The 27,689-nt window shown below is 57.3% G+C and overlaps 1 protein-coding gene and 1 long non-coding RNA gene across 3 annotated transcripts; one reads left to right on the top strand and one right to left on the bottom strand.

The window, feature by feature from the left end:
* Positions 1-12,652: 12,652 nt before the first annotated feature.
* On the bottom strand, positions 12,653-16,441 carry LOC138452191 (uncharacterized). Of its 2 annotated transcripts, none has more exons than XM_069604955.1 (2): positions 13,227-16,441; positions 12,653-13,124 (listed from the first exon to the last, which is right to left on the bottom strand). In XM_069604955.1, the coding sequence occupies exon 1, from the start codon at positions 16,093-16,095 to the stop codon at positions 13,999-14,001; it is 2,097 nt and encodes a 698-aa protein (XP_069461056.1). In that variant the 5' UTR covers positions 16,096-16,441; the 3' UTR covers positions 12,653-13,124; positions 13,227-13,998. The 2 variants fall into 2 exon arrangements, with proteins under 2 accessions (XP_069461056.1, XP_069461057.1); XM_069604956.1 differs by having other exon boundaries at positions 12,653-12,962; positions 13,050-16,441.
* Positions 16,442-19,509: 3,068 nt separating this feature from the next.
* Positions 19,510-20,555, top strand: LOC138452217 (uncharacterized). Its single transcript, XR_011260202.1, has 2 exons — positions 19,510-20,158; positions 20,246-20,555. It is a non-coding gene; the product is annotated as an uncharacterized lncRNA (long non-coding RNA).
* The last annotated feature ends 7,134 nt before the right edge of the window (positions 20,556-27,689 follow it).

The raw sequence follows: 27,689 nt of genomic DNA on the forward strand, positions 1-27,689 counted from the left end.
CTCCCAGCTCATGCCCCGTGTCTCCCTCCTGTTCCCCCCACCCCCAGCTCATGCCCTGTGTCTCTCTCCTGTTCCCCTCATGCCCTGTTTCTCTCTCCTGTTCCCCCACCCCCCGCTCATGCCCCGTTTCTCTCTCCTGTTTCCCCCACACCTCGCTCATGCCCCGTGTCTCTCTCCTGTTCCCCCCACACCCCGCTCATGCCCGTGTCTCTTTCCTGTTCCCACCAACCCCCGCTCATGCCCCTTGTCTCCCTCCTGTTTCCCCCACCCCCAGCTCATGCCCTGTGTCTCTCTCCTGTTCCCCCCACCCCCGCTCATGCCCCGTTTCTCTCTCCTGTTCCCCCCACCCCTGCTCATGCCCCGTGTCTCTGTCCTATTCCCCCCACCCCCCGCTCATTCCCCGTGTCTCTCTCCTGTTCCCCCCAATCCCCACTCATGCCCTGTGTCTCTCTCCTGCCGCCCACCCCCCGCTCATGCCCGTGTCTCTCTCCTGTTCCCCCCACTCCCCACTCATGCCCCGTGTTTCTCTCCTGTTCGCCCCACCCCCCGCTCATGCCCCGTGTCTCTCTCCTGTTCCCCCCACCCCCGCTCATGCCCCGTGTCTCTCTCCTGTTCCCCCCACCTCTTGCTCATGCCCCGTGTCTCTCTCCTCTTCCCCCCACCCCCTGCTCATGCCCCGTGTCTCCCTGTTCCCCCCACCCCGCTCATGCCCCGTGTCTTCTTCCTGTTTCCCCCCAACCCCCGCTCATGCCCCGTGTCTCTCTCCTGTTCCCCCCACACCCGCTCATGCCCCATGTCTCTCTCCTGTTCACCCCACCCCGGCTCATGACCCGTGTCTCTCCCTGTCCCCCCCATACTCCCGCTCATGCCCCGTGTCTCTCTCCTTTTCCCTCCACCCCCACTCATGCCCCGTGTCTCCCTCCTGTTCCCCCCACCCCCCACTCATGCCCCGTGTCTCTCTCCTGTTCCCCTCACCCCCCGCTCTTGCCCCGTGTCTCTCTGCTGTTCCCCCATCCCCTGCTCATGCCCCGTGTCTCTCTCATGTTCCCGCCCACCCCCCACTCATGCCCCGTGTCTCTCTCCTGTTCCCCCCACCCCCCGCTCATGCCCTGTGTCTTCTTCCTGTTCTCCCCACCTCCCGCTCATGCCCCGTGTCTTCCTCCTGTTTCCCCACCCCCCGCTCATGCCCCATGTGTCTCGTCCCTGTTCCCACCACCCCCGCTCATGCCACGTGTCTTCTTCCTGTTCCCCCCCACCCCCGCTCATGCCCTGTGTCTCTCTCCTGTTTCCCCCCACCCCCCGCTCATGCCCCATGTCTTCCTCCTGTTGGTCCCACCCCCCCACTCATGCCCCGTGTCTCTCTCCTGTTCCCCCCACCCCCCGCTCATGCCCCGTGTCTCCCTCCTGTTCCCCCACCCCCTCTCATGCCCCGTGTCTCTCTCCTGTTCCCCCCACCGCCCGCTCCTGCCCCGTGTCTCCCTCCTGTTCTGCCCACCCTCCGCTCATGCCCTGTGTCTCACTCCTGTTCCCTCCACCCCATGCTCATGCCCCGTGTCTTCCTCCTGTTCCCCCCACCCCCACTCATGCCCCGTGTCTTCCTCCTGTTCCCCCCACCCCCTCTCATGCCCCGTATCTCTCTCCTGTTCCCCCTAACCCCGCTCATGCCCCGTGTCTCCCTCCTGTACCCCCACCCCCCCGCCGCTCATGCCCTGTGTCTCTCTCCTGTTCCCCCCAGCCCCCGCTCATCATGCCCCGTGTCTCTCTCCTGTTCCCCCACACCCCGCTCTCGTCCCGTATCTCCCTCCTGTTCCCCCCACCCCCCGCTCATGCCCTGTGTCTCCCTCCTGTACCCCCCACCACCGCTCATGCCCCATGTCTCTCTCCTGTTCCCCCCCACCCCTGCTCATGCCCCATGACTCTCTCCTGTTCCCCCCACCCCCGCTCATGCCCCGTGTCTCTCTCCTGTTCCCCCCACCCCCGCTCATGCCCCTGTCCCTCTCCTGTTCACCTTACCCCCCGCTCATGCCCCGTGTCTCCCTCCAGTTCCCCCCATCCTCCACTCATTCCTCATGTCTCTCTCCTGTTCCCCCCACCCCCGCTCATGCCCCGTGTCTCTCTCCTGTTCCCCCCACCCCTGCTCATGTCCCATAATTTCTTCCTGTTTACCCACCCCCTTACATATGCACCGTGTCTCTCTCCTGTTCCCCCCCTCCCCCCGCTCATGCCCCGTGTCTCTCTCCTGTTCCCCCCACCCCTCGCTCATGCCCTGTGCCTCTCTCCTGTTCCCCCCAAGCCCCGCTCATGCCCCATGTCTCTCTCCTGTTCCCCCAACACCCGCTCGTGCCCCGTGTCTCTCCCTGTTCCCCCCCGCTCATGCCGTGTCTCTCTCCTGTTCCCCCCAACCCCGCTCATGCCCTGTGTCTTCCTCCTGTTCCCCCACCCCGTGCTCATGCCCCGTGTCTTCTTCCTGTTCCCCCCACACCCCATGCCCCATATCTTCCTCCTGTTCCACCCACTCATGCCCCGTGTCTCTCTCCTGTTCCCCCCACCCCCTGCTCATGCCCCGTGTCTCCCTCCTGTTCCCCCACCCCCCAATCATGCCCCGTGTCTTCCTCCTGTTCCCCCCACCCCCTGCTCATGCCCTTTGTCTTCCTCCTGTTCCCCACACCCCCGCTCATGCCCTGTGTCTCTCTCATGTTCCCGCCCACCCTCCACTCATGCCCCGTGTCTCTCTCCTCTTTCCCCCACCCCCCGCTCATGCCCCGTGTCTTCCTCCTGTTCCCCCCACCCCCCACTCATGCCCCGTGTCTTCCTTCTGTTCCCCCCACCCCCGCTCATGCCCCGTGTCTCTCTCCTATTCCCCCCACCCCCGCTCATGCCCTGTGTCTCCCTCTTGTTCCCCCCACCCCCGCTCATGCCCCGTGTCTCTCTCCTGTTCCCCCCACCCCTCGCTCATGCCCTGTGTCTCTCTCCTGTTCCCCCCACGCCCCGCTCATGCCCCGTGTCTCTCTCCTGTTCCCCCCACCCCCGCTCATGCCCCGTGTCTCTCCCTGTTCCCCCCGCTCATGCCGTGTCTCTCTCCTGTTCCCCCCAACCCCGCTCATGCCCTGTGTCTTCCTCCTGTTCCCCCACCCCGTGCTCATGCCCCGTGTCTTCTTCCTGTTCCCCCCACACCCCATGTCTTCCTCCTGTTCCCCCACCCCCACTCATGCCCTGTGTCTCTCTCCTGTTCCCCCCACCCCCTGCTCATGCCCCGTGTCTCCCTCCTGTTCCCCCCACCGCCCCGCTCATGCCCCGTGTCTCTCCCCTGTTACCCCCACCCCCCGCTCATGCCCTGTGTCTCTCCCCTGTTCCCCTCACTCCCCGCTCATGCCCCGTGTCTCTCTCCTGTTCCCCCACCCCCCGCTCATGCCCCGTGTCTCTCTCCTGTTCTCCCCAACCGCCGCTCATGCCCCGTGTCTCCCTCCTGTTCCCACCACCCCCGATCATGCCCCGTGTCGCTCTCCTGTTCCCCCCACCCCCGCTCATGCCCCGTGTCTCTCTCCTGTTCCCCCCACCCCCGATCCTGCCCCTTGTCTCTCTCATATTCCCCCCACCCCCTGCTCATGCCCCGTGTCTCCCTCCTGTACCCCCCACCACCTGCTCATGCCCCATGTCTCTCTCCTGTTCCTCCCCACCCCCCGCTCATGCCCCATGTCTCTCTCCTGTTCCCCCCACCCCTGCTCATGCACCGTGTCTCTCTCCTGTTCCCCCCACCCCCGCTCATGCCCTGTGTCTCTCTCCTGTTCCCTTTACCCCCCGCTCATGGGCCCGTGTCTTCCTCCTGTTCTCCCCACCTCCAGCTCATGCCCCGTGTCTTCCTCCTGTTTCTCCACCCCCTGCTCATGCCCCATGTCTTCCTCCTGTTCCCCCCACCCCCTGCTCATGCCCCGTGTCTATTCCCTGTTCCCACCACCCCCGCTCATGCCCCGTGTCTCCCTCCTGTTCCCCCACCCCCCAATCATGCCCCGTGTCTTCCTCCTGTTCCCCCACCCCCTGCTCATGCCTTTTGTCTTCCTCCTGTTCCCCACACCCCCGCTCATGCCCTGTGTCTCTCTCATGTTCCCGCCCACCCTCCACTCATGCCCCGTGTCTCTCTCCTCTTTCCCCCACCCCCCGCTCATGCCCCGTGTCTTCCTCCTGTTCCCCCCACCCCCCACTCATGCCCCGTGTCTTCCTTCTGTTCCCCCCACCCCCGCTCATGCCCCGTGTCTCTCTCCTATTCCCCCCACCCCCGCTCATGCCCTGTGTCTCCCTCTTGTTCCCCCCACCCCCGCTCATGCCCCGTGTCTCTCTCCTGTTCCCCCCACCCCTCGCTCATGCCCTGTGTCTCTCTCCTGTTCCCCCCACGCCCCGCTCATGCCCCGTGTCTCTCTCCTGTTCCCCCCACCCCCGCTCATGCCCCGTGTCTCTCCCTGTTCCCCCCGCTCATGCCGTGTCTCTCTCCTGTTCCCCCCAACCCCGCTCATGCCCTGTGTCTTCCTCCTGTTCCCCCACCCCGTGCTCATGCCCCGTGTCTTCTTCCTGTTCCCCCCACACCCCATGTCTTCCTCCTGTTCCCCCACCCCCACTCATGCCCTGTGTCTCTCTCCTGTTCCCCCCACCCCCTGCTCATGCCCCGTGTCTCCCTCCTGTTCCCCCCACCGCCCCGCTCATGCCCCGTGTCTCTCCCCTGTTACCCCCACCCCCCGCTCATGCCCTGTGTCTCTCCCCTGTTCCCCTCACTCCCCGCTCATGCCCCGTGTCTCTCTCCTGTTCCCCCACCCCCCGCTCATGCCCCGTGTCTCTCTCCTGTTCTCCCCAACCGCCGCTCATGCCCCGTGTCTCCCTCCTGTTCCCACCACCCCCGATCATGCCCCGTGTCGCTCTCCTGTTCCCCCCACCCCCGCTCATGCCCCGTGTCTCTCTCCTGTTCCCCCCACCCCCGATCCTGCCCCTTGTCTCTCTCATGTTCCCCCCACCCCCTGCTCATGCCCCGTGTCTCCCTCCTGTACCCCCCACCACCTGCTCATGCCCCATGTCTCTCTCCTGTTCCTCCCCACCCCCCGCTCATGCCCCATGTCTCTCTCCTGTTCCCCCCACCCCTGCTCATGCACTGTGTCTCTCTCCTGTTCCCCCCACCCCCGCTCATGCCCTGTGTCTCTCTCCTGTTCCCTTTACCCCCCGCTCATGGGCCCGTGTCTTCCTCCTGTTCTCCCCACCTCCAGCTCATGCCCCGTGTCTTCCTCCTGTTTCTCCACCCCCTGCTCATGCCCCATGTCTTCCTCCTGTTCCCCCCACCCCCTGCTCATGCCCCGTGTCTATTCCCTGTTCCCACCACCCCCGCTCATGCCACGTGTCTTCTTTCTGTTCCCCACCACCCCCCGCTCATGCCCTGTGTCTCTCTCCTGTTTCCCCCCAACCCCCGCTCATGCCCCGTGTCTTCCTCCTGTTCCCCCCACCCCCTCTCATGCCCCGTATCTCTCTCCTGTTCCCCCTAACCCCGCTCATGCCCCGTGTCTCCCTCCTGTACCCCCACCCCCCGCCGCTCATGCCCTGTGTCTCTCTCCTGTTTCCCCCAGCCCCCGCTCATCATGCCCCGTGTCTCTCTCCTGTTCCCCCACACCCCGCTCTCGTCCCGTATCTCCCTCCTGTTCCCCCCACCCCCCGCTCATGCCCTGTGTCTCCCTCCTGTACCCCCCACCACCGCTCATGCCCCATGTCTCTCTCCTGTTCCCCCCCACCCCCTGCTCATGCCCCATGTCTCTCTCCTGTTCCCCCCACCCCCGCTTATACCCCGTGTCTCTCTCCTGTTCCCCCCACCCCCGATCATGCCCCTGTCTCTCTCCTGTTCACCTTACCCTTCGCTCATGCCCCGTGTCTCTCTCCTTTTCGCCCCACCCCCCGCTCATGCCCCGTGTCTCCCTCCAGTTCCCCCATCCTCCACTCATTCCTCGTGTCTCTCTCCTGTTCCCCCCACCCCCGCTCATGCCCCGTGTCTCTCTCCTGTTCCCCCCACCCCTGCTCATGTCCCGAAATTTCTTCCTGTTTCCCCACCCCCTTACTTATGCACCGTGTCTCTCTCCTGTTCCCCCCTCCCCCCGCTCATGCCCCGTGTCTCTCTCCTGTTCCCCCCACCCCTCGCTCATGCCCTGTGCCTCTCTCCTGTTCCCCCCAAGCCCCGCTCATGCCCCATGTCTCTCTCCTGTTCCCCCAACACCCGCTCGTGCCCCGTGTCTCTCCCTGTTCCCCCCCGCTCATGCCGTGTCTCTCTCCTGTTCCCCCCAACCCCGCTCATGCCCTGTGTCTTCCTCCTGTTCCCCCACCCCGTGCTCATGCCCCGTGTCTTCTTCCTGTTCCCCCCACACCCCATGCCCCATGTCTTCCTCCTGTTCCACCCACTCATGCCCCGTGTCTCTCTCCTGTTCCCCCCACCCCCTGCTCATGCCCCGTGTCTCCCTCCTGTTCCCCCACCCCCCAATCATGCCCCGTGTCTTCCTCCTGTTCCCCCCACCCCCTGCTCATGCCCTTTGTCTTCCTCCTGTTCCCTCCACCCCCCGCTCATGCCCTGTGTCTCTCTCATGTTCCCGCCCACCCTCCACTCATGCCCCGTGTCTCTCTCCTCTTTCCCCCACCCCCCGCTCATGCCCCGTGTCTTCCTCCTGTTCCCCCCACCCCCCACTCATGCCCCGTGTCTTCCTTCTGTTCCCCCCACCCTCCGCTCATGCCCCGTGTCTCTCTCCTATTCCCCCCACCCCCGCTCATGCCCTGTGTCTCCCTCTTGTTCCCCCCACCCCCGCTCATGCCCCGTGTCTCTCTCCTGTTCCCCCCACCCCTCGCTCATGCCCTGTGTCTCTCTCCTGTTCCCCCCACGCCCCGCTCATGCCCCGTGTCTCTCTCCTGTTCCCCCCACCCCCGCTCATGCCCTGTGTCTCTCCCTGTTCCCCACCCCATGCCGTGTCTCTCTCCTGTTCCCCCCAACCCCGCTCATGCCCTGTGTCTTCCTCCTGTTCCCCCACCCCGCGCTCATGCCCCGTGTCTTCTTCCTGTTCCCCCCACACCCCATGCCCCATGTCTTCCTCCTGTTCCCCCCACCCCCACTCATGCCCTGTGTCTCTCTCCTGTTCCCCCCACCCCCTGCTCATGCCCCGTGTCTCCCTCCTGTTCCCCCCACCGCCCCGCTCATGCCCCGTGTCTCTCCCCTGTTACCCCCACCCCCCGCTCATGCCCTGTGTCTCTCTCCTGTTCCCCTCACTCCCTGCTCATGCCCCGTGTCTCTCTCCTGTTCCCCCACCCCCCGCTCATGCCCCGTGTCTCTCTCCTGTTCTCCCCAACCGCCGCTCATGCCCCGTGTCTCCCTCCTGTTCCCACCACCCCCGATCATGCCCCGTGTCGCTCTCCTGTTCCCCCCACCCCCGCTCATGCCCCGTGTCTCTCTCCTGTTCCCCCCACCCCCGATCCTGCCCCTTGTCTCTCTCATGTTCCCCCCACCCCCTGCTCATGCCCCGTGTCTCCCTCCTGTACCCCCCACCACCTGCTCATGCCCCATGTCTCTCTCCTGTTCCTCCCCACCCCCGCTCATGCCCCATGTCTCTCTCCTGTTCCCCCCACCCCCGCTCATGCACCGTGTCTCTCTCCTGTTCCCCCCACCCCCGCTCATGCCCCGTGTCTCTCTCCTGTTCCCCTTACCCCCCGCTCATGGGCCCGTGTCTTCCTCCTGTTCTCCCCACCTCCAGCTCATGCCCCGTGTCTTCCTCCTGTTTCTCCACCCCCCGCTCATGCCCCATGTCTTCCTCCTGTTCCCCCCACCCCCTGCTCATGCCCCGTGTCTATTCCCTGTTCCCACCACCCCCGCTCATGCCACGTGTCTTCTTTCTGTTCCCCACCACCCCCCGCTCATGCCCTGTGTCTCTCTCCTGTTTCCCCCCAACCCCCGCTCATGCCCCATGTCTTCCTCCTGTTGCTCCCACCCCCCCCCACTCATGCCCCGTGTCTCTCTCCTGTTTCCCCCACCTCCCGCTCATGCCCCGTGTCTCCCTCCTGTTCCCCCACCCCCGCTCATGCCCCGTGTCTCTCTCCTGTTCCCCCCACCGCCCGCTCCTGCCCTGTGTCTCCCTCCTGTTCTGCCCACCCTCCGCTCATGCCCTGTGTCTCTCTCCTGTTCCCTCCACCCCATGCTCATGCCCCGTGTCTTCCTCCTGTTCCCCCCACCCCACACTCATGCCCCGTGTCTTCCTCCTGTTCCCCCCACCCCCCTCTCATGCCCCTTGTCTCTCTCCTGTTCCCCCTAACCCCGCTCATGCCCCATGTCTCCCTCCTGTACCCCCCACCCCCCTCATGCCCTGTGTCTCTCTCCTGTTCCCCCCACCCCCTGCTCATGCCCCATGTCTCTCTCCTGTTCCCCCACCCCCCAATCATGCCCCGTGTCTTCCTCCTGTTCCCCCCACCCCCTGCTCAGTGCCCTTTGTCTTCCTCCTGTTCCCCCCACCCCCCGCTCATGCCCTGTGTCTCTCTCATGTTCCCGCCCACCCTCCACTCATGCCCCGTGTCTCTCTCCTCTTTCCCCCATCCCCCGCTCATGCCCAGTGTCTTCCTCCTGTTCCCCCCACCCCCCGCTCATGCCCTGTGTCTCCCTCTTGTTCCCCCCACCCCCGCTCATGCCCCGTGTCTCTCTCCTGTTCCCCCCACCCCCGCTCATGCCCGTGTCTCTCTCCTGTTCCCCCACACCACAGCTCATGCCCGTGATTCTCTCCTGTTCCCCCCCGCTCATGCCCGTATCTCTCTCCTGTGCCCCCACCCCCTGCTCATGCCCCGTGTCTCCCTCCTGTTGCCCCCACCCCTGCTCCTGCCCCATATCAATCTCCTGTTCCCCCCACCCCCGCTCATGCCCCGTGTCTCTCTCCTGTTCCCCCCACCCCTCGCTCATGCCCCGTGTCTCCCTCTTGTTCCAACAAACCCCCGCTCATGCCCCGTGTCTCTCTCCTGTTCCCCCACACCCCGCTCATGCCCCGTATCTCCATCCTGTTCCCCCCACCCCCCGCTCCTGCCCCATATCTATCTCCTGTTCCCCCCACCCCCGCTCATGCCCCGTGTCTCTCTCCTGTTCCCCCACACCCCGCTCATGCCCCGTATCTCCCTCCTGTTCCCCCCACCCCCCGCTCATGCCCCGTGTCTCTCTCCTGTTCCTCCCACCCCCGCTCATGTCCCGTGTCTCCCTCCTGTTCCCACCACCCCGATCATGCCCCGTGTCTCTCTCCTGTTCCCCCCACCCCTGACCCTGCCCCTTGTCTCTCTCCTGTTTCCCCCACAACCCGCTCATGCCCCGTGTCTCCCTCCTGTACCCCCCACCCCCGCTCATGCCCCATGTCTCTCTCCTGTTCCCCCCCACCCCATGCTCATGCCCCATGTCTCTCTCCTGTTCCCCCCACCCCCGCTCATGCCCCGTGTCTCTCTCCTGTTCCCCCACCCCCGCTCATGCCCCTGTCTCTCTCCTGTTCCCTTACCACCTGCTCATGCCCCGTGTCTCTCTCCTGTTCGCCCCACCCCCCGCTCATGCCCCGTGTCTCCCTCCTGTTCCCCCCATCCTCCACTCATTCCTCGTGTCTCTCTCCTGTTCCCCCCACCCCCGCTCATGCCCCGTGTCTCTCTCCTGTTCCCCCCACCCCCGCTCATGCCCTGTGTCTCTCTCCTGTTCCCCCCACCCCCGCTCATGCCCCGTGTCTCTCTCCTGTTCCCCCCACCCCTCGCTCATGCCCTGTGTCTCTCTCCTGTTCCCCCCACGCCCCGCTCATACCCCGTGTCTCTCTCCTGATACCCCCACCCCCGCTCATGCCCCGTGTCTCTCCCTGTTCCCCCCCGCTCATGCCGTGTCTCTCTCCTGTTCCCCCCAACCCCGCTCATGCCCCATGTCTCTCTCCTGTTCTCCCCACCCCCGCTCATGCCCCGTGTCTCCCTCCTGTTCCCACCACCCCCGATCATGCCCCGTGTCGCTCTCCTGTTCCCCCCACCCCCCGCTCATGCCCCGTGTCTCTCTCCTGTTCCCCCCACCCCCGATCCTGCCCCTTGTCTCTCTCCTGTTCCCCCTCACCCCCCGCTCATGCCCCGTGTCTCCCTCCTGTACCCCCCACCCCCCGCTCATGCCCCATGTCTCTCTCCTGTTCCCCCCACCCCCGCTCATGCACCGTGTCTCTCTCCTGTTCCCCCCACCCCCGCTCATGCCCCGTGTCTCTCTCCTGTTCCCCTTACCCCCCACTCATGCCCCGTGTCTCTCCCCTGTTCCCCTTACCCCCCGCTCATGCCCCGTGTCTCCCTCCTGTTCCCCCCACCCCCCGCTCATGCCCCGTGTCTCCCTCCTGTTCCACCCATCCCCCACTCATTCCTCGTGTCTCCTTCCTGTTCCCCCCACCCCCCACTCATGCCCCGTGTCTCTCTCCTGTTCCCCCCACCCCCCGCTCATGCCCTGTGTCTTCCTCCTGTTCTCCCCACCTCCCGCTCATGCCCCGTGTCTATCTCCTGTTTCCCCAATCCCCGCTCATGCCCCATGTCTTCCTCCTGTTCCCCCACCCCCTGCTCATACCCCGTGTCTCTTCCCTGTTCCCACCACCCCCGCTCATGCCACGTGTCTTCTTCCTGTTCCCTCCCACCCCCGCTCATGCCCTGTGTCTCTCTCCTGTTTCCCCCCACCCCCCGCTCATACCCCATGTCTTCCTTCTGTTGCTCCCACCCCCCCACTCATGCCCTGTGTCTCTCTCCTGTTCCCCCCACCCCCCGCTCATGCCCCTTGTCTCCCTCCTGTTCCCCCACCCCCGCTCATGCCCCGTGTCTCTCTCCTGTTCCCCCCACTGCCAGCTCTTGCCCTGTGTCTCCCTCCTGTTCTGCCCACCCTCTGCTCATGACCTGTGTCTCTCTCTTGTTACCTCCACCCCATGCTCATGCCCCGTGTCTTCCTCCTGTTCCCCCCACCCCGCACTCATGCCCCGTGTCTTCCTCCTGTTCCCCCCACCCTCTCTCATGCCCCGTGTCTCTCTCCTGTTCCCCCTATCCCCGCTCATGCCCCATGTCTCCCTCCTGTACCTCCCACCCCCCGCTCATGCCCTGTGTCTCTCTCCTGTTCTCCCCCACCCCCTGCTCATTCCCCATGTCTCTCTCCTGTTCCCCCCACCCCCGCTCATGCCCCGTGTCTCTCTCCTGTTCCCCTTACCCCCCGCTCATGCCCCGTGTCTCTCTCCTGTTCGCCCCACCCCCGCTCATGCCCTGTGTCTCCCTCCTGTTCCCCCATCCCCCACTCATTCCTCGTGTCTCCTCCTGTTCCCCCCACCCCCGCACTCATGCCCCGTGTCTCCCTCCTGTCCCCCCCGCTCATGCCCTGTGTCTCTCTCCTGTTCCCCCCCACCCCCTGCTCATGCCCCATGTCTCTCTCCTGTTCCCCCCACCCCGCTCATGCCCCGTGTCTCTCTCCTGTTCCCCTTACCCCCCGCTCATGCCCCGTGTCTCTCTCCTGTTCGCCCCACCCCCCGTTCATGCCCTGTGTCTCCCTCCTGTTCCCCCATCCCCCACTCATTCCTCGTGTCTCCCTCCTGTTCCCCCCACCCCCGTGTCTCTCTCCTGTTCCCCCCACCCCCCGCTCATGCCCTGTGTCTTCCTCCTGTTCTACCCACCTTCCGCTCATGCCCCGTGTCTTCCTCCTGTTTCCCCAATCCCTGCTCATGCCCCATGTCTTCCTCCTGTTCCCCCCACCCCCTGCTCATGCCCCGTGTCTCTTCCCTGTTCCCACCACCCCTGCTCATGCCACGTGTCTTCTTCCTGTTCCCCCCACCCCCTGCTCATGCCCTGTGTCTCTCGCCTGTTTCCCCCCACCCCCCGCTCATGCCCCATGTCTTCCTCCTGTTGCTCCCACCCCCCACTCATGCCCCATGTCTCTCTCCTGTTCCCCCCACCCCCCGCTCATGCCCCGAGTCTCCCTCCTGTTCCCCCACCCCCGCTCATGCCCCGTGTCTCTCTCTTGTTCCCCCCACCGCCCACTCCTGCCCTGTGTCTCCCTCCTGTTCTGCCCACCCTCCGCTCATGCCCTGTGTCTCTCTCCTGTTCCCTCCACCCCATGCTCATGCCCTGTGTCTTCCTCCTGTTCCCCCCACCCCCACTCATGCCCCGTGTCTTCCTCCTGTACCCCCCTCCCCCTCTCAAGCCCCGTGTCTCTCTCCTGTTCCCCCTATCCCCGCTCATGCCCCATGTCTCCCTCCTGTACCCCCCACCACCCGCTCAGGCCCTGTGTCTCTCTCCTGTTCCCCCCCACCCCCTGCTCATGCCCCATGTCTCTCTCCTGTTCCCCCCACCCCCCAATCATGCCCCTTGTCTTCCTCCTGTTCCCCCCACCCCCTGCTCATGCCCTGTGTCTTCCTCCTGTTCCCCCCACCCCCCGCTCATGCCCCGTGTCTCTCTCCTGTTCCACCACCCCCCGCTCATGCCCTGTGTCTCTCTCATGTTCCCAACAGATTGTCCACAAGATTGTGGAACTCTCCCGTCCCCTGCACACCCTTTATACTGTAGAAACAGTCAATATTTCTATACAATGGTAATATTCAGTTTCTTTCAGAAAAAAGAAGAAATTAATGAGAGAAGCTAATTCATGACACTATTATAATAAAACAGAATGATGGGGACCATCGGTTTTAATTGAATTTTAAATTAATTGTTATAGATATGAATTTCAATTCATTCATCATCCAGTCTTTGTAAACATAATAACATAAATGTGTTCATTTTGAGGTTACATTCAATATTATAATACAAGGGCATACAAGGTACTCATCACACTTTCTATACAATAGGCTTTTCACATGGTATATCCACAGAAAGTAATGATGAATATTTTCTCGACGCGTTTCGGGGTGTCCCCTTCTTCAGGAATTGATAGCCCTCTTCATTGCCGTTAATCTTTGTTTCGTCTATAATGTATGATACAATGATCAAATTTTAGATTCTCACTGATAACTGTCATTTAACTCTTGGGAGAAATTTTTAATAATAATCACCTGGATGTTCAATGTGGAATATCCTAACTGGATTTATTATCAATAGCAATATCAGCCCAATAATGGTTATTCAACCTGTAGATGTGATAAAAAGACAATAGGGAAAGCTCAATTAAAAACGGGATCTTAATTCATGAAGGAAAATCTAGTCATGTAATATCTAAGAAAAAATATTACCTTTCGGTATTTCTGTAAAAAGCTACTACATCCATGGAATGGGTCGCTGTGGTATGTAGAGAGTCCTCAGGTACGGAGGTAGTGCAGTAATGGGCGATTCCTCCACTCGTGTCTGTAAAAACACGTATATATACTATATTAGATACACGAAAACAATGGGGTGGGATCATTCTGTGGAGAGTATTCTGTGAAGGCCTCTAGGCTCATGATATGCAATTGGGGAGCTGTTTACAAAGGATTCTCTTACCTCCTTCCTGAGAAGATGGCCGGTGCTGTAGCTCGAACCGTTCTACACGGTTTTCGCTAAAGATGGCCACTATTTACATTATGACGTCATCACGTCGAAGCGTGACGACGTCACTATGTTTAGAACGTCAGCGTGTGACGGGAAAACAGACGTCATACGGACATATTTTAGAAAACAATGTGTAATTAACCAATAGTATATAGGTGTATATCTATACTGGTGCAGGGAGTTTGAGTCAAATGAAATAAAGGTGAAAAGAGTCGAAAGATAAATGTGAGGAGTGTCTCATGTAACTTCTGGGAAATCTATTGTTTACCACGGACAAAAGTTAATCGAATATTGGACATCCGTGTGTTTACTATTTCAAGAGAAGCATGCTCACATTCTATGGTCTGTAACTTAATACATCCTATGTCAGTAAAAAATCATCCTAAGTGAACTGAACAAATTCAAAAATGTATTTAACAGCAATTGATATTGTATCCACACTGGGTTTCTGATTGGGTCAGGGGAAACAGTATTTAGTTACAAAAATGAGGCTAAACTGTAATCTTCGTTCATCCCATTGGGAGCTAGACTGTTTAGTCTCTCTATCCAGAAGATTTCCCTCTGGTTCATACGTCTGGCATGATTGCCACCTCTTGGGGCTCTGTTCACAATTTCCAAAATCACAACCTTTAGTTGAGAAATATTATGTTTCTTTATGGAAAAATGTCTTGCTACAGGTGAGTTAACACTGTTGGTACGTATGTTACTTTTGTGTTCATTCCAGCGCTCCTTGGCTTTCCTTTGTGTCTGTCCAACATAGTAAATGCCGCATGGGCAGCTTAAACCATAAATGATTGATTTCGTGTCACAAGTGGCAAAATCCTTTAGTGGGATTTTTTGGCCATTTGATGGGTGTCTTACATAGCTTCCCTTCATTATGTTGTTACAATTGCCACAACTGAGACAGGCAAACGTACCTATTTTCCTCTTGGTGAGGGTTCTTTGATTGTCCACTCTCGGTCTTTCTGCTTTAACTAGGCTATCCCTGAAGTTCCGACCCCTCTTGTAGGCGATTATGGGTGGTTCAGGAAATAGTCTCTTTAGTTGTGGATCCAATTTGATTATACCCCAGTTCTTCTTGATCATCCTTGTTATGTGATGACTCTGTGCTGAATATCTTAAAGCGTAGAGAAATGGGATCTCCTTAGATCTATTTCTTGATATACGGAGGTCTTTCCTCTCCAATGTGAGTGTTTTTTCTTCTGCTTTCTTGATGATAGACTCTGGATAGCCTCTTTCCTTGTATCTTTGTGTCATCAATAGGTTTTCATTCCTCAGGGTGTCAGTTGTTGAGATAATTCTCTTTAGTCTAAGGAATTGACTGTAGGGCAAATTATTCTTTAAATGCGTCGGATGATGGCTCCTGAAGTGTAACGTGTTGTTAACATCGGTGGGTTTGTGATAAATATTGGTGATTATCCCATCTTCCCCAATCTCTAGTTCAACGTCCAAAAAATGTAGTTTAGGGGTTCCAATTTCCATCGTGAATTTGATTCTGTCGTGGCCTGAATTGATGTATTTTAGGAATTCCTCTAGTTCGTGATGTTGTCCTCTCCAAATGACGAAAACATCGTCAATGTATCTTTTCCAGGTGATGATTTTTTTGCTAAATTTTGTTGGTATCAAAATCCATTTCATCTCCAAATGGTACATGAATAGATTAGCATAGGCTGGGGCCATTGCTGACCCCATTGAAGTTCCTGATGCTTGTAAATAGTACTGCGTCCTGTATCTGAAATAGTTGTTAATGAGTATAATTTTGCTTAATTTCATTAGGAAGGTTTTGTTTGCTTCACATTCATTTCTTAGTAGACACCATTCGAGTGCTTCCAAACCGTCTTGATGTGGGATGCATGTATATAGACTCTGTACATCAAACGAAACCAGTAGATCATTTCTGTTAATATCTGTTAAGGTGTCTAGGTGATTGAGAAAATCTGTGGTATCTTTAAGATATGTTGTGGTTGTTTGGACTATGGGTTGTAATGCCTTGTCCACATAAACTGCTAGTGGGTTGAAGATACTATCAGTTCCCGCAACAATCGGTCTGAGGGGGGGTTTTGTCAAGTTCTTATGTATTTTTGGCAGTCCATAGAAGATTGGAGTAATAGGATGTTCATTAATCAAAAACAATTTAGTCTTGTTGGAAATCCATCCTTGGTCCTCAGCTTCCTCAAGCGTAGTTTCAATAATGCTTGATATTTCTCTGACCGGATCTTGTTCAATTTTTATGTACGTGTTCTCATCTGTTAGGAGCTCTAAAATCTTCTCCTCATAGTATGTAGTGTCCATAATAACTATGGCCCCTCCTTTGTCTGCCGGTTTTAGGGTCAGGCTTCTGTCATCCGCAAGGTTCTTGATGATTTCATTCTGCCTTCTCCTGGTATTGTAGTTCCTTGTTCTGGTGAAATTAACCCTTTTGAGATCTTTTATCATCTGTTCTTCAAACATTCTGATGGTTATGTTATTGACTTGAGGGTCGAAATGACTCTTGGGTTTCATTTCTAAGTATTGATGTGGCTCTTGTGTAGTGTTGATTCCCATTTGTGAATCAAAAAAGACTTTGAGTCTCATTTTCCGTGCCAGTCTGTGAAGATTGATTTTTTCTTCCAGCAAATTGGAATTCTGGGTTGGTATAAATGTTAAACCTAGGTTCAATGTGTCCGTTTGGTCTTTGGATAGTGGTTTTGATGAAATATTAACAACTAGTTGTTTGGTTTGTTCCGCGATCTTAGATTTCTTATTGCCTCTTCGCGTAGTCTTTTGTCTAAAAAAACCGAGGGAGTGGTTTGTGCGTTAGAGGTAGTCGCTTCTTGTGATGTATGTATAATCGGTCCACTTTCCGCGTTCTCCCTATTGATAACTTCGTCCCCACTTGTAGGTATTTCGCTACTGGATCCACTTGGTTCTTGTCCCGGTATTGGTGTTTTGTGTTTTGTGGTCTTCTACCTGGTGCGGTTTTGTTTTGTGCGTAGTATTCTTGCCAGGAGTATACTATATCCTGAAGATAATCCAACGTATCTCTTCTGAATTTTCGGACTTTGCGTTGTTCTATGTCCTTTTTGTAGTTGTCCAATGTTCTGTTCACTTCCTCTATGATGGTTGTTAATTCCTCTTTGTTTTTAAATTTCGACAGTTGTTCTGTCAGGTCTTCGATTTCACTGTCGAGTTTGCTGACAGATTTTGCTAATTCCTCGATTGTCAATAATATAAGATCCAAAGAGCATTTATTTAAGATCTGCTCCCATTTCTTCACAAAATCTGGGTTGTCCTTGCACAGTGTGGGTCTTAAATATACCCTTAGTCCTCTTGGGATTCTTTGTGCTCGGTAGTATTGTGCTAATGTAGTAGCGTGTAGTTTTTGCGATATCTCCCTTCTGATGACCCTCTCCAATTGTGTAATAAGTTTCTCTGGACTAGTCGTTGTTGGTGTGGTTGTTTCGATTTCCTTCAAAAGCCCTAAAATTCGTGTGGCTTCCTCTTCGTTAAATGCCAAAGTTGTGGCGTGTTTTTCTGTAATTGCATTGATCTTTGAAAAAGACATCCCTTAGGGAGGCGGAGGTGATTGTTAGTATTTCTATTGGGTGCTGCTATGGCTGTTGTGTCACTCCCTAAGCATTTTTAGGGGGGCAGAGAGCAAGAATCCAATATTTGTGTTGCCTAGCGCACACCTAGGTTTAAGGTTTTTTTACAGGATTTGTTGAAAATTTACGGGGTGCCGGGGAGAATAACAACCTTGACACTGGGTTGTTTTAACCTATGTAAATCCAACAGATTGTCCACAAGATTGTGGAACTCTCCCGTCCCCTGCACACCCTTTATACTGTAGAAACAGTCAATATTTCTATACAAAGGAGGGGCCATAGTTATTATGGACACTACATACTATGAGGAGAAGATTTTAGAGCTCCTAACAGATGAGAACACGTACATAAAACTTGAACAAGATCCGGTCAGAGAAATATCAAGCATTATTGAAACTACGCTTGAGGAAGCTGAGGACCAAGGATGGATTTCCAACAAGACTAAATTGTTTTTGATTAATGAACATCCTATTACTCCAATCTTCTATGGACTGCCAAAAATACATAAGAACTTGACAAAACCCCCCTCAGACCGATTGTTGCGGGAACTGATAGTATCTTCAACCCACTAGCAGTTTATGTGGACAAGGCATTACAACCCATAGTCCAAACAACCACAACATATCTTAAAGATACCACAGATTTTCTCAATCACCTAGACACCTTAACAGATATTAACAGAAATGATCTACTGGTTTCGTTTGATGTACAGAGTCTATATACATGCATCCCACATCAAGACGGTTTTGGAAGCACTCGAATGGTGTCTACTAAGAAATGAATGTGAAGCAAACAAAACCTTCCTAATGAAATTAAGCAAAATTATACTCATTAACAACTATTTCAGATACAGGACGCAGTACTATTTACAAGCATCAGGAACTTCAATGGGGTCAGCAATGGCCCCAGCCTATGCTAATCTATTCATGTACCATTTGGAGATGAAATGGATTTTGATACCAACAAAATTTAGCAAAAAAAATCATCACCTGGAAAAGATACATTGACGATGTTTTCGTCATTTTGGAGAGGACAACATCACGAACTAGAGGAATTCCTAAAATACATCAATTCAGGCCACGACAGAATCAAATTCACGATGGAAATTGGAACCCCTAAACTACATTTTTTGGACGTTGAACTAGAGATTGGGGAAGATGGGATAATCACCAATATTTATCACAAACCCACCGATGTTAACAACACGTTACACTTCAGGAGCCATCATCCGACGCATTTAAAGAATAATTTGCCCTACAGTCAATTCCTTAGACTAAAGAGAATTATCTCAACAACTGACACCCTGAGGAATGAAAACCTATTGATGACACAAAGATACAAGGAAAGAGGCTATCCAGAGTCTATCATCAAGAAAGCAGAAGAAAAAACACTCACATTGGAGAGGAAAGACCTCCGTATATCAAGAAATAGATCTAAGGAGATCCCATTTCTCTACGCTTTAAGATATTCAGCACAGAGTCATCACATAACAAGGATGATCAAGAAGAACTGGGGTATAATCAAATTGGATCCACAACTAAAGAGACTATTTCCTGAACCACCCATAATCGCCTACAAGAGGGGTCGGAACTTCAGGGATAGCCTAGTTAAAGCAGAAAGACCGAGAGTGGACAATCAAAGAACCCTCACCAAGAGGAAAATAGGTACGTTTGCCTGTCTCAGTTGTGGCAATTGTAACAACATAATGAAGGGAAGCTATGTAAGACACCCATCAAATGGCCAAAAAATCCCACTAAAGGATTTTGCCACTTGTGACACGAAATCAATCATTTATGGTTTAAGCTGCCCATGCGGCATTTACTATGTTGGACAGACACAAAGGAAAGCCAAGGAGCGCTGGAATGAACACAAAAGTAACATACGTACCAACAGTGTTAACTCACCTGTAGCAAGACATTTTTCCATAAAGAAACATAATATTTCTCAACTAAAGGTTGTGATTTTGGAAATTGTGAACAGAGCCCCAAGAGGTGGCAATCATGCCAGACGTATGAACCAGAGGGAAATCTTCTGGATAGAGAGACTAAACAGTCTAGCTCCCAATGGGATGAACGAAGATTACAGTTTAGCCTCATTTTGTAACTAAATACTGTTTCCCCTGACCCAATCAGAAACCCAGTGTGGATACAATATCAATTGCTGTTAAATACATTTTTGAATTTGTTCAGTTCACTTAGGATGATTTTTTACTGACATAGGATGTATTAAGTTACAGACCATAGAATGTGAGCATGCTTCTCTTGAAATAGTAAACACACGGATGTCCAATATTCGATTAACTTTTGTCCGTGGTAAACAATAGATTTCCCAGAAGTTACATGAGACACTCCTCACATTTATCTTTCGACTCTTTTCACCTTTTATTTCATTTGACTCAAACTCCCTGCACCAGTATAGATATACACCTATATACTATTGGTTAATTACACATTGTTTTCTAAAATATGTCCGTATGACGTCTGTTTTCCCGTCACACGCTGACGTTCTAAACATAGTGACGTCGTCACGCTTCGACGTGATGACGTCATAATGTAAATAGTGGCCATCTTTAGCGAAAACCGTGTAGAACGGTTCGAGCTACAGCACCGGCCATCTTCTCAGGAAGGAGGTAAGAGAATCCTTTGTAAACAGCTCCCCAATTGCATATCATGAGCCTAGAGGCCTTCACAGAATACTCTCCACAGAATGATCCCACCCCATTGTTTTCGTGTATCTAATATAGTATATATACGTGTTTTTACAGACACGAGTGGAGGAATCGCCCATTACTGCACTACCTCCGTACCTGAGGACTCTCTACATACCACAGCGACCCATTCCATGGATGTAGTAGCTTTTTACAGAAATACCGAAAGGTAATATTTTTTCTTAGATATTACATGACTAGATTTTCCTTCATGAATTAAGATCCCGTTTTTAATTGAGCTTTCCCTATTGTCTTTTTATCACATCTACAGGTTGAATAACCATTATTGGGCTGATATTGCTATTGATAATAAATCCAGTTAGGATATTCCACATTGAACATCCAGGTGATTATTATTAAAAATTTCTCCCAAGAGTTAAATGACAGTTATCAGTGAGAATCTAAAATTTGATCATTGTATCATACATTATAGACGAAACAAAGATTAACGGCAATGAAGAGGGCTATCAATTCCTGAAGAAGGGGACACCCCGAAACGCGTCGAGAAAATATTCATCATTACTTTCTGTGGATATACCATGTGAAAAGCCTATTGTATAGAAAGTGTGATGAGTACCTTGTATGCCCTTGTATTATAATATTGAATGTAACCTCAAAATGAACACATTTATGTTATTATGTTTACAAAGACTGGATGATGAATGAATTGAAATTCATATCTATAACAATTAATTTAAAATTCAATTAAAACCGATGGTCCCCATCATTCTGTTTTATTATAATAGTGTCATGAATTAGCTTCTCTCATTAATTTCTTCTTTTTTCTGAAAGAAACTGAATATTACCATTGTATAGAAATATTGACTGTTTCTACAGTATAAAGGGTGTGCAGGGGACGGGAGAGTTCCACAATCTTGTGGACAATCTGTTGGATTTACATAGGTTAAAACAACCCAGTGTCAAGGTTGTTATTCTCCCCGGCACCCCGTAAATTTTCAACAAATCCTGTAAAAAAACCTTAAACCTAGGTGTGCGCTAGGCAACACAAATATTGGATTCTTTCTCTCTCATGTTCCCGCCCACCCTCCACTCATGCCCCGTGTCTCTCTCCTGTTCCCCCCACCCCGCTCATGCCCCGTGTCTTCCTCCTGTTCCCCCACCCCCTGCTCATGCTCCATGTCTCTCTCCTGTTCCCACCACTCCCCGCTCATGCCCCGTGTTTTCCTCCTGTTCCCCCGACCCCCCGCTCATGCCCCATGTCTTCTTCCTGTTGCTCCCACCCCCCAACTCATGCCCCGTGTCTCTCTCCTGTTCCCCCCGCTCATGCCCCGTGTCTCCCTTCTGTTCCCCCACCCCCGCTCATGCCCCATGTCTCTCTCCTGTTCCCCCCACCGCCCGCTCCTACCCTGTGTCTCCCTCCTGTTCCGCCCACCCTCCGCTCATACCCCGTGTCTCTTCCCTGTTCCCACCACCCCCGCTCATGCCACGTGTCTCTCTCCTGTTTCCCCCCACCCCCCGCTCATGCCCCATGTCTTCCTCCTGTTGCTCCCACCCCCCACTCATGCCCTGTGTCTCTCTCCTGTTCCCCCCACCCCCCGCTCATGCCCCTTGTCTCCCTCCTGTTCCCCCACCCCCGCTCATGCCCCGTGTCTCTCTCCTGTTCCCCCCACTGCCCGCTCCTGCCCTGTGTCTCCCTCCTGTTCTGCCCACCCTCCGCTCATGACCTGTGTCTCTCTCTTGTTACCTCCACCCCATGCTCATGCCCCGTGTCTTCCTCCTGTTCCCCCCACCCCCGCACTCATGCCCCGTGTCTTCCTCCTGTTCCCCCCACCCTCTCTCATGCCCCGTGTCTCTCTCCTGTTCCCCTATCCCCGCTCATGCCCATGTCTCCCTCCTGTACCCCCCACCCCCCGCTCATGCCCTGTGTCTCTCTCCTGTTCTCCCCCACCCCCTGCTCATTCCCCATGTCTCTCTCCTGTTCCCCCCACCCCCGCTCATGCCCCGTGTCTCTCTCCTGTTCCCCTTACCCCCCGCTCATGCCCCGTGTCTCTCTCCTGTTCGCCCCACCCCCGCTCATGCCCTGTGTCTCCCTCCTGTTCCCCCATCCCCCACTCATTCCTCGTGTCTCCTCCTGTTCCCCCCACCCCCGCACTCATGCCCCGTGTCTCCCTCCTGTACCCCCGCTCATGCCCTGTGTCTCTCTCCTGTTCCCCCCCACCCCCTGCTCATGCCACATGTCTCTCTCCTGTTCCCCCCACCCCGCTCATGCCCCGTGTCTCTCTCCTGTTCCCCTTACCCCCGCTCATGCCCCGTGTCTCTCCTGTTCGCCCCACCCCCCGCTCATGCCCTGTGTCTCCCTCCTGTTCCCCCATCCCCCACTCATTCCTTGGTGTCTCCCTCCTGTTCCCCCCACCCCCGCACTCATGCCCCGTGTCTCTCTCCTGTTCCCCCACCCCGCTCATGCCCTGTGTCTTCCTCATGTTCTACCCACCTTCCGCTCATGCCCCGTGTCTTCCTCCTGTTTCCCCAATCCCTGCTCATGCCCCATGTCTTCCTCCTGTTCCCCCACCCCCTGCTCATTCCCCGTGTCTCTTCCCTGTTCCCACCACCCTGCTCATGCCACGTGTCTTCTTCCTGTTTCCCCCCACCCCCTGCTCATGCCCTGTGTCTCTCTCCTGTTTCCCCCACCCCCCGCTCATGCCCCATGTCTTCCTCCTGTTGCTCCCACCCCCCACTCATGCCCCATGTCTCTCTCCTGTTCCCCCCACCCCCCGCTCATGCCCCGTGTCTCCCTCCTGTTCCCCCACCCCCGCTCTTGCCCCGTGTCTCTCTCCTGTTCCCCCCACCGCCCGCTCCTGCCCTGTGTCTCCCTCCTGTTCTGCCCACCCTCCGCTCATGCCCTGTGTCTCTCTCCTGTTCCCTCCACCCCATGCTCATGCCCTGTGTCTTCCTCCTGTTCCCCCACCCCCCACTCATGCCCCGTGTCTTCCTCCTGTACCCCCCTCCCCCTCTCAAGCCCGTGTCTCTCTCCTGTTCCCCCTATCCCCGCTCATGCCCCATGTCTCCCTCCTGTACCCCCCACCACCCGCTCATGCCCTGTGTCTCTCTCCTGTTCCCCCCCACCCCCTGCTCATGCCCCATGTCTCTCTCCTGTTCCCCCCACCCCCCAATCATGCCCCTTGTCTTCCTCCTGTTCCCCCCACCCCCTGCTCATGCCCTGTGTCTTCCTCCTGTTCCCCCACCCCCCGCTCATGCCCCGTGTCTCTCTCCTGTTCCACCACCCCCCGCTCATGCCCTGTGTCTCTCTCATGTTCCCGCCCACCCTCCACTCATGCCCCGTGTCTCTCTCCTGTTCCCCCCACCCCGCTCATGCCCCGTGTCTTCCTCCTGTTCCCCCACCCCCTGCTCATGCTCCATGTCTCTCTCCTGTTCCCACCACTCCCCGCTCATGCCCCGTGTCTTCCTCCTGTTCCCCGACCCCCCGCTCATGCCCCATGTCTTCTTCCTGTTGCTCCCACCCCCCCAACTCATGCCCCGTGTCTCTCTCCTGTTCCCCCGCTCATGGCCCCGTGTCTCCCTTCTGTTCCCCCACCCCGCTCATGCCCCATGTCTCTCTCCTGTTCCCCCCACCGCCCGCTCCTACCCTGTGTCTCCCTCCTGTTCCGCCCACCCTCCGCTCATGCCCTGTGTCTCTCTCCTTTTCCCTCCACCCCCTGCTTATGCCCCGTGTCTTCCTCCTGTTCCCCCCACCCCCCTTATGCCCCCGTGTCTTACTCCTGTTCCCCCCACCCCCCGCTCATGCCCCGTGTCTCTCTCCTATTCCCCCAACCCCCCGCTCACGCCCTGTGTCTCCCTCTTGTTCCCCCCACCCCCGCTCATGCCCCGTGTCTCTCTCCTGTTCTCCCACACCCCAGCTCATGCCCCGTGTCTCTCTCCTGCTCACCCCACCCTCCGCTCATGCCCCGTGTCTCTCTCCTGTTCCTCCCACCCGCCGCTAATGCCCCGTGATTCTCTCCTGTTCCCCCCGCTCATGCCCCGTATCTCTCTCCTGTGCCCCCACCCCCGCTCCTGCCCCATATCTATCTCCTGTTCCCCCCACCCCCGCTCATGCCCCGTGTCTCTCTCCTGTTCCCCCCACCCCCCGCTCATGCCCCGTGTCTCTCTCCTGTTCCCCCACCCCCCGCTCATGCCCCGTGTCTCCCTCCTGTTCCCACCACCCCCCGATCATGCCCCGTGTCTCTCTCCTGTTCCCCCCACCCCCGATCCTGCCCCTTGTCTCTCTCCTGTTCCCCCCACCCCCGCGCATGCCCCGTGTCTCCCTCCTGTACCCCCCACCCCCGCTCATGCGCCATGTCTCTCTCCTGTTCCCCCCACACCCGCTCATGCCCCGTGTCTCTCTCCTGTTCCCCCCACCCCCACTCATGCCCCTGTCTCTCTCCTGTTCCCCTTGCCCCCCGCTCATGCCCCGTGTCTCTCTCCTGTTTGCCCCACCCCCCGCTCATGCCCCGTGTCTCCCTCCTGTTCCCTCATCCCCCACTCATTCCTCGTGTCTCTCTCCTGTTCCCCCCACCTCCACTCATGCCCCGTGTCTCTCTCCTGTTCCCCCCACCCCGCTCATGCCCCGTAATTTCTTCCTGTTCCCCCACCACCCGCTCATGCACCGTGTCTCTCTCCTGTTCCCCCCACCCCCCGCCACGTGTCTCTCTCCTGTTCCCCCCACCCCTCGCTCATGCCCTGTGTCTCTCTCCTGTTCCTCCCACGATCCGCTCATGCCCCGTGTCTCTCTCCTGTTCCCCCCACCCCCGCTCATGCCCCGTGTCTCTCCCTGTTCCCCACCGCTCATGCCCCGTGTCTCTCTCCTGTTCCCCCAACCCCGCTCATGCCCTGTGTCTTCCTCCTGTTCCCCCACCCCGTGCTCATGCCCCGTGTCTTCTTCCTGTTCCCCCCACCCCCTCCATGCCCCCTGTCTTCCTCCTGTTCCCCCACCCCCACTCATGCCCCGTGTCTCTCTCCTGTTCCCCCCACCCCCCGCTCATGCCCCGTGTCTCCCCTCCTGTTCCCCAAGCCCCTGCTCATGCCCCGTGTCTCTCCCCTGTTCCCCCATCCCCCGCTCATGCCCCGTGTCTCTCCCCTGTTCCCCCTCACTCCCCGCTCATGCCCCGTGTCTCTCTCCTGTTCCCCCACCCCCCGCTCATGCCCCATGTCTCCCTCCTGTTCCCACCACCCCCCGATCATGCCCCGTGTCGCTCTCCTGTTCCCCCCACCCCCGCTCATGCCCCGTGTCTCTCTCCTGTTCCCCCACCCCCAATCCTGCCCCTTGTCTCTCTCCTGTTCCCCCCACCCCCCGCTCATGCCCCGTGTCTCCCTCCTGTACCCCCAACCCCCCGCTCATGCCCCATGTCTCTGTCCTGTTCCCTCCACCCCCCGCTCCTGCCCCGTGTCTCCCTCCTGTTCTGCCCACCCTCCGCTCATGCCCTGTGTCTCTCTCTTGTTACCTCCACCCCATGCTCATGCCCCGTGTCTTCCTCCTGTTCCCCCCACCCCGCACTCATGCCCCGTGTCTTCCTCCTGTTCCCCCCACCCTCTCTCATGCCCCGTGTCTCTCTCCTGTTCCCCCTATCCCCGCTCATGCCCCATGTCTTCCTCCTGTACCCCCCACCCCCCGCTCATGCCCTGTGTCTCTCTCCTGTTCCCCCCACCCCTGCTCATGCCCCATGTCTCTCTCCTGTTCCCCCCACCCCCGCTCATGCCCCGTGTCTCTCTCCTGTTCCCTTACCCCCCGCTCATGCCCCGTGTCTCTCTCCTGTTCGCCCCACCCCCGCTCATGCCCTGTGTCTCCCTCCTGTTCCCCCATCCCCCACTCATTCCTCGTGTCTCCTCCTGTTCCCCCACCCCCGCACTCATGCCCCGTGTCTCCCTCCTGTACACCCCGCTCATGCCCTGTGTCTCTCTCCTGTTCCCCCCACCCCCTGCTCATGCCCCATTTCTCTCTCCTGTTCCCCCACCCCCTCTCATGCCCCGTGTCTCTCTCCTGTTTCCCTTACCCCCCGCTCATGCCCCGTGTCTCTCTCCTGTTCGCCCCACCCCCCGCTCATGCCCTGTGTCTCCCTCCTGTTCCCCCATCCCCACTCATTCCTCATGTCTCCCTCCTGTTCCCCCCACCCCCGCACTCATGCCCCGTGTCTCTCTCCTGTTCCCCCCACCCCCGCTCATGCCCTGTGTCTTCCTCCTGTTCTCCCCACCTTCCGCTCATGCCCCGTGTCTTCCTCCTGTTTCCCCAATCCCTGCTCATGCCCCATGTCTTCCTCCTGTTCCCCCCACCCCCTGCTCATGCCCCGTGTCTCTTCCCTGTTCCCACCACCCCTGCTCATGCCACGTGTCTTCTTCCTGTTCCCCCCACCCCCTGCTCATGCCCTGTGTCTCTCTCCTGTTTCCCCCCACCCCCCGCTCATGCCCCATGTCTTCCTCCTGTTGCTCCCACTCCCCACTCATGCCCCATGTCTCTCTCCTGTTCCCCCACCCCCCGCTCATGCCCCGTGTCTCCCTCCTGTTCCCCCACCCCCGCTCATGCCCCATGTCTCTCTCCTGTTCCCCCCACCGCCCGCTCCTGCCCCGTGTCTCCCTCCTGTTCTGCCCACCCTCCGCTCATGCCCTGTGTCTCTCTTCTGTTCCCCCAACCCCATGCTCATGCCCTGTGTCTTCCTTCTGTTCCCCCCACCCCCCACTCCTGCCCCGTGTCTTCCTCCTGTACCCCCCTCCCCCTCTCAAGCCCCGTGTCTCTCTCCTGTTCCCCCTATCCCCGCTCATGCCCCATGTCTCCCTCCTGTACCCCCCACCACCCGCTCATGCCCTGTGTCTCTCTCCTGTTCCCCCCCACCCCCTGCTCATGCCCCATGTCTCTCTCCTGTTCCCCCCACCCCCCAATCCATGCCCTTGTCTTCCTCCTGTTCCCCCCACCCCCTGCTCATGCCCTGTGTCTTCCTCCTATTCCCCCAGCCCCCGCTTCATGCCCCATGTCTCTCTCCTGTTCCACACCCCCCGCTCATGCCCTGTGTCTCTCTCATGTTCCCGCCCACCCTCCACTCATGCCCTGTGTCTCTCTCCTGTTCCCCCCACCCCGCTCATGCCCCGTGTCTTCCTCCTGTTCCCCCCACCCCCTGCTCATGCTCCATGTCTCTCTCCTGTTCCAACCACTCCCCGCTCATGCCCCGTGTCTTCCTCCTGTTCCCCCGACCCCCCGCTCATGCCCCATGTCTTCTTCCTGTTGCTCCCACCCCCCCAACTCATGCCCCGTGTCTCTCTCCTGTTCCCCCCGCTCATGCCCCGTGTCTCCCTTCTGTTCCCCACCCCCGCTCATGCCCCATGTCTCTCTCCTGTTCCCCCCACCGCCCGCTCCTACCCTGTGTCTCCCTCCTGTTCCGCCCACCCTCCGCTCATGCCCTGTGTCTCTCTCCTTTTCCCTCCACCCCCTGCTTATGCCCCGTGTCTTCCTCCTGTTCCCCCCACACCCCCTTATGCCCCGTGTCTTCCTCCTGTTCCCCCCACCCCCTGCTCATGCCCCGTGTCTCTCTCCTATTCCCCCAACCCCCCGCTCACGCCCTGTGTCTCCCTCTTGTTCCCCCCACCCCCGCTCATGCCCCGTGTCTCTCTCCTGTTCTCCCACACCCCAGCTCATGCCCCGTGTCTCTCTCCTGCTCACCCCACCCTCCGCTCATGCCCCGTGTCTCTCTCCTGTTCCTCCCACCCGCCGCTATTGCCCCGTGATTCTCTCCTGTTCCCCCCGCTCATGCCCCGTATCTCCTCCTGTGCCCCCACCCCCTGCTCATGCCCCGTGTCTCCCTCCTGTTCCGCCCACCCTCCGCTCATGCCCTGTGTCTCTCTCCTTTTCCTCCACCCCCTGCTTATGCCCCGTGTCT

The sequence above is a fragment of the Ambystoma mexicanum genome, chromosome 1p, assembly GCF_040938575.1.
Source record: "Ambystoma mexicanum isolate Mex_15411 chromosome 1p, UKY_AmexF1_1, whole genome shotgun sequence".
NCBI classification, from domain to species: Eukaryota; Metazoa; Chordata; class Amphibia; order Caudata; family Ambystomatidae; genus Ambystoma; species Ambystoma mexicanum.

What these genes read in the sequence shown, in the direction of transcription:
- LOC138452191 (XM_069604955.1), bottom strand. Translation starts at nt 16,095, where the DNA reads ATGAGACTCAAAGTCTTTTTTGATTCACAAATGGGAATCAACACTACA.